General features: G+C 43.6%; 1 protein-coding gene across 2 annotated transcripts in view; it reads left to right on the forward strand.

The window, feature by feature from the left end:
* Nhs (NHS actin remodeling regulator) overlaps positions 1-6,289 on the forward strand; it is a 369,326-nt gene that overhangs the window by 353,717 nt on the left and 9,320 nt on the right. The window contains exon 9 of one of the 2 annotated variants that reach the window (XR_002821880.1): positions 414-3,089. Coding sequence is in view for 1 of the 2 variants with exons in the window: in XM_023719542.1 (XP_023575310.1) it covers positions 414-1,020 (607 nt within the window). In the remaining variant the exon portion in view is untranslated. Of the gene's footprint in view, positions 1-413; positions 3,218-6,289 lie in introns of those variants that run through there. The other variant, XM_023719542.1, reaches the window with a different exon arrangement.

Below are 6,289 nucleotides of genomic sequence, written 5' to 3' on the forward strand. Positions count from 1 at the left end.
TGGACATCAGAGCATTTCATTTGCATTGCAAAGACAGCTTTTAGAAGAAAAAGCCACAGCCTTTCACCCCATTGTAACTGGAAATCAGATAGCAATATTTTCTTGAACTGTTGGAAAACATCTCAATAAGTCCTCTTCCAGAACCCATAGTCATTACATTAGTTAATATCTTAAAAGGTCAAATCCAGAACCTAACTCATGCCTATTGGCTGTCAGAGAATCACCCTCAGACTCCAACTGCCACAAGGGCAAAGGATACAACTTACACTTCATGTCTATGCATAGTGTCCTATCACACAAGACCAACTCAAAATGCTCTTTAAATAGAGGCATGAATGAGACCAAACACTTCGTGTTTCATAAAAATGTACATGGGCTCAGAGCTTTGCCCCATTTTTCCTTTTCTTAAACAGATCCAAGAGGAAAGTACTTGGAAGAAAAGATTCTGGGGATATGTCTGTTCGAAGCAAATCTAGAGCTCCCCTTGGCAGCAGTAGCAGCAACTCGAGTTCTGGGGCTTCGTCCAGCAACAATGTGACAACTGCAAACAGCCAGAGGTCTCCTGGTCTCATCTACAGGAATGCCAAAAAGTCCAACACTTCTAACGAAGAGTTTAAGCTGCTACTCCTCAAGAAAGGCAGTCGCTCCGATTCCAGTTACCGCATGTCTGCCACTGAGATCCTCAAGAGTCCCATCCTGCCCAAACCTCCGGGGGAGTTTGCTGGGGAGTCCCCGCAAAGCCCTGATGATGCCCATCAGGGATCACCTGGGGCAGAGGCATTGTCCCCCCTCTCTCCGTGCTCCCCACGAGTCAATTCAGAAGGGTTTTCCTCAAAGAACTTTGCCACCTCAGCATCAGCGAGGGTTGGACGTTCGCGGGCGCCCCCCGCGGCCAGCAGCAGCCGCTACAGCGTCCGGTGCCGGCTGTACAACACGCCCATGCAGGCCATCTCCGAGGGCGAGACGGAAAACTCAGACGGGAGCCCGCACGACGACCGCTCTTCCCAGAGCTCCACATAGGCTGCCTGTGCCAGGATGCCGCCAAACACCCAAACCCTTAGGAGAGGATGTAGGGATGCCGCCAGGGACCCGAGAGAAGTGGCAACAGGATGGGGGAGGAGCACTGCGTAGCAATGATTTCTAAATATATGCTGGGGAAATAGAGGTGGTTTAGTCATTCTTGATTAGTTTCCATGTTTTAAGTAGCTGTACCATCTCCCATGGTTTTCTTAAACTTAGTTTGAGTTACCCAGTGTCAATCCCTGTGATAATAGAGGATACAAAAATATCTAATTTTTGTGAAACCTAGACAAGGTTTTCCCAGAGCTGCCTATTCAGAAAATAAAGCCCTCACTGTCATGATTATTTAAGAAAACTAATTACTCTGAAGGTTTGGTATTTTTTTACATTAAAGTGAACTAAAGCAAAATTTAGAAGAAAGAACTACACATATGTAAATACCATATTTTTGATAAAAATGTGTAAATAGATTTATCAATGAAGAGTGGACATGTGGCCAATTATCTACTGCACACCAACTGTTTAAAGAACACAAGCTAAAGTGTAATAGTTGTATTCTGTGAATACCATTTTCATATGAAATTCCGTATTTAAATGTCCACCAATATTTCTAAGTGATAAACCTCAAATATGAATTTAAAACTGCTGAGAAAAAGGAAACCTTGAGGTTATATACTGCAATGTGATTAACTTTAAAATAATCAACTCAAACCTAATTATTTTTGTGACAAATTACAGCATAAACAAAAAGTAATAGCAACTCGTGGCTGTGATTTGCCAGTTTGATAATTTGGACAGAACGAAAAGCATGCTTTTGATTTGTTTTTCATCAAGAGAAATCATCATTCTCAACACAAAGCCCTGAAAAATAGCATTTGACAGTGTCCTTTAGATTTTGATTGTTTTCAGTGGATTGCTTTAAAGAGTATGAGTAGGGAAACCAGTAGTTAATTTTAGGTTATGTTTTATATTAGGCTACTGGGTATGTAGACAGTCATAATCTAATGACTATACTCTTTAAATTCCTGAAAACAGTTTAGCAATTAGCTCCAGGTTCTTAAACTAACAAAAATAAAAGCTAAGCATGCCACAGAGCTATTGATTTATCAGTAAGTATTTCAGTGAAGCTTTCTCTCTGTGCTGATGAGATTCATGCTACCTAAAAACTAACAGAAATGACACTGTGAACAATGTAGTTGGGAAATAGGTATGTGTATATGCATTATTTATATTCACCATTAAACTGGGAATGGGGAATGGCTCTGGTTCACAATGCTACATACAACTGAGTTTTTGTCTGGTTTTACTAGATCAGCTTGATGGCAAAGAGGGGGGTGGCGGGTGGGCAAGGAAATGTCAGGGCAAATGCTCTGATAAAATGAAGGCAGGGAAACAAGCTGAATTACTTGAAATTACTTGAATTTTCTTGTCTTAAAACTTAAAAAAATGTACTTACAAGTTGAAATCTGCAAGTGGTTTTTACACATCTGATTTTAACGAGAACTGATACTAATGTTTGGAATCCTATGTCAGAAACGTAAGCAGCTGTGTACTTAGAATAGGTTTTGAATGGGAGAGGTAGAAAAATAGAGAGAACTCCGAAGGGATATAACCTATAAAACACTAGAATGTAATTAGGGTGATAGAACACTCCAGGGTTGCTACGAAATCGTTCAGCAGCTGGCTTGAAGCCTATGCAAGTGGCGTTTGGGAAAGTAGGATGTGTGCAGGAGGGTTTGCAGTTTGGGGTTTACTTGTGCAAAGTGAACGAGAAAGCCTAGTCTAAGAAGATCCTGTCTTGTGCTCGCTCCAGCAGCACATATACTAAGAAGATTCTGTCTTTCAGTAGAAATGCTCTCTAAGATGTTACACATTAAGAATTAAGAGAATCTTATTGCTGTTGGTGTTTTGTTTGTTTGGAAAGAAAAAAATAATGTCTGGCTTCTTCTACAATTTGTTTTTACTACCAAGTTGTGTTACTTAATTTCTTGTCATTGTTGTATGTAAAATGGGTGCTGGGGGTGGAGGGGTAGAGGAGGAGATTAAGATGGGGAACAGAGAAAGAGTGTGTGTGTGTGTGTGTGTGTGTACGCGCGCGCGCACGTGTGTGTTGGGGATAGATAAGCTAACTGGTAAAGGGTTTGAACATTTACAAAGTGTTATACTTTTTATTAAAAGGAAAATCGTTTGGGGTTTTTTTTTTTAAAAAAAGCAGCCATCATTTCTCATTGGAACGCATTAATTAAGCAAACCAGCATGGTTGGCACCACATGGGAACATGAATAAATCTGGCTCACGCTTTGAAAGGTACAAGTGGCAAAATTTTAAAGATAAACTTTTTAGACCAATGTGATAATAAACCATCATTTCCAGTCACATAGGACTTTTGTAATTTTCATAAAAGCAGTTCGTTTGCAGTATGGCTTTTGTGTAGTTAGGGGGTTTTTTAAGCATGGAGAAAGGTATGTGGGCTTTAAAAGTAATTCTAAATAAATCTTGACTAGAAAACACAAGAATTGGCTTTAATAAAAATGTCACCTTTTATTATTGACATCGATTTAAGTAATATTACCATATATATTTTAAAATACATATTGAATTGCAAGGCAATAAGATACCTTCTATAAGTAATGATCATAGAATTAACCCTTAAATATAGTTTTACCTATTTTGTTTACTCTAAAAATCTATAGCAGAGTTTCTCTATTTTATATTTCATAGATTTAAAAAAACCCAAGTAAAGATGGATTTAAATTCACTGTGGAATAGTATTGAGTAACAATCTTGAGTTTAAAAAGGCAAGCAATTCCTTAATAATCTGGAATATTCTATATGGCTTTATTGCATAACAAACAAGACCAAAATTTAGGGCTGTCTTTGACATCACTGCTGGCTTGAAGCAGAGTACACACATTAGGTACTGTAAAGAACACCAATCCAAACTTTTCTTCTGTTGTTTGCACTGATGCTATTTTTTTGGTTCTTTTATGTTTATACAACATGTTATGTTGTGTGAGGGAAAGGTGTTTCCTTTTTTAAAATCTGCTTTGATTTTTGTTCTTTTGGTTTTGGCTAAGTAGAGGACATGGACTAGTCATAGCAAACAGAACATGCAGTTTGCTCTTGCCAAAGGTCAGTGAGTAAGTGCATTTGCTGCAGTGGTGGCACTTAGAGAACTAGATCGTGACAAAGATTTAAAACTTTGAAGAGGGTTACAGTGTAACTATTTTGGTACTAGAACCAGTTCATGCTGGCCGAAAAGACAATGGTTTATGGACTTGCATCCATTTTGTATTTTTGTAATATTTGTAAATACGAACTTTTTAAATTGTTGCAAAGATGGTTTCTTTTGTAAGATGTTTTCAACGTTTACATTCAATCCAAGCCTTTGTATATTTTAGAGCTGTGCAACACTTTAAGTCTTGTATTTATTTTTAGTAAAAACGGTGACAGTTTCATTGTGAACCCCTCTCAAAAAATGTACCAGAAAAGTTTGATTACCTAGAAAGTGTGTATAGAAACTGCAAATAAACGTGACTGCAATTAAACAACTGGCCTGTCTCTATTGTTATTTAATTGTATTTGTGGAGCTTCACAAAATGCTTTTGGTTTCGGTTTTTTGAGACAGGGTGGCCTCAATCTCACTATGTAACTCAGACTGGCCTCAAACTCGAGGCAGGCCTCCTGCCTCAGTGTCCTGAGTGCTGAGAAGAGAGGCATGTGCCACCTCACCCAGCCATAAGGTATTGGTAAACAGCTCAGGGTAGTTACTTTGTTTTCCTAAACTCAGAGCAACTAATTGTTGGTGCTGGGGTTCAAAATCAGCAAATGTAGTTCTAGGATCTGTGTCAGTTCTCCACATCAACTTGTGCTTGTTACAGGCTGGATTCATACCAGATCAAGCCACAGGCAAGTGCTAAGACCAGGCACCTCTGTCCATTCAAATTGAAGCATTGATGTTCATTCCCGGAATCCAGTCAACGGGAGCATCTCAACCACGGGAGGGGGGGGGCGGCAGGATTGTATGTAAATACCAATAAGCTTCAAATGATCAAATGATAAAAGTGGGCGGTCATGTGTCCTTTTGCCTGACCCTCAGGAGCTGTCATCCTAGAATATTTAGCCACCAGAAGGTTTGTTAGGCCGGGCATGGTCATGCATGCCTGTAATTCCAGCACTTGGGAGGCTGAGGCTGGAGGATCGCTGTGAATTTGAGACCAGCCTTGGCTACAAAGGGATCTTATGGCCGTCCTGAACTGAAAACGAGACCCTGGCTCAAAAAGACAGAAAAAAGAAAAGAAAAAATCAATTGTGAATGGGTGGGATCCGCTAATTCAGAGCCTCCTTCTGATCCGGTAGGTGTCAGCTAACAGAAATCTGGGCGACGCCCATCTAAGACAGCAAGGAGACCCGTGTAGGCACCTCTCGGTGGGCCACAAGCCGCCCCACCCCTACCCCCGTCTACCTAGCTTCCCTGCTTAAGGCTAGTCAGAGGCCATCAAGATTGACAGCGCAAAAGGGTCGCGAGTCCATAAGCGGTCGCCTATTGGTCTGCGGCACAGCCCTGCCCCCAGCCGCGTGCGAGAGGAGCTGCGCTCGAGGGGACCAGTGTCCGAGAAGACCCGCGTGCCGGACAGTTCCTGGGCAGCCCACCGCGAGCGGAGGCTCGCGACAAACACGTGCACAAGCACGTGTGTGGCACGTGCCACGTGCGCACTTTACGACAGCAGGTGTGGTTTCCGGTAAAATGACCGTTATTTTAGAGGCTATAAAAGACCGTAACGGTTCTTCTCAGCGTCAGAGCTGCTGTCCGCGTCTGGTGGGAGGCTGCTGTGGCGTCTCCGCACCAGAAAACGTCAGTTGGGCGTACTTTTTCCACTTTTTTGGGTTTTTTCCCGTGCTGGGTGTGGGCGAGTGGTGGATGCGAGCACGCACCAAGAAGCGGTGGGCTGCGCAGCCGGGCACGGGATAGGGGCGCCAGAGCCCTCGAGCTTCGCCGCCCGGAGGGCTGGTCGTGGAGGCCCGTGCGGCGCGGGCGGTGCGGGCGGGCGGAGGCGGAACGCGCGGCCAGGGTGTCGCGGATGGGTGGAGGTGGGACAGGGGCGTGGCGGGGCGGGACGGGAGCGGGGCGGAGGCCGGGCGGAGAAGGGCGGAACACGCGGCCAGGGCAGCGCAGACGGGCGGAGGCGGGACGGGGGCGTGGCGGGGCGGAACGGGAGCGGGGCGGACGGTGCGGAGGCGGGCGGAGGCCAGGTGGAGGCGGGCGGAA

Source organism: Octodon degus, unplaced genomic scaffold (genome assembly GCF_000260255.1).
Source record: "Octodon degus isolate 3935 unplaced genomic scaffold, OctDeg1.0 scaffold00069, whole genome shotgun sequence".
NCBI lineage: Eukaryota > Metazoa > Chordata > Mammalia > Rodentia > Octodontidae > Octodon > Octodon degus.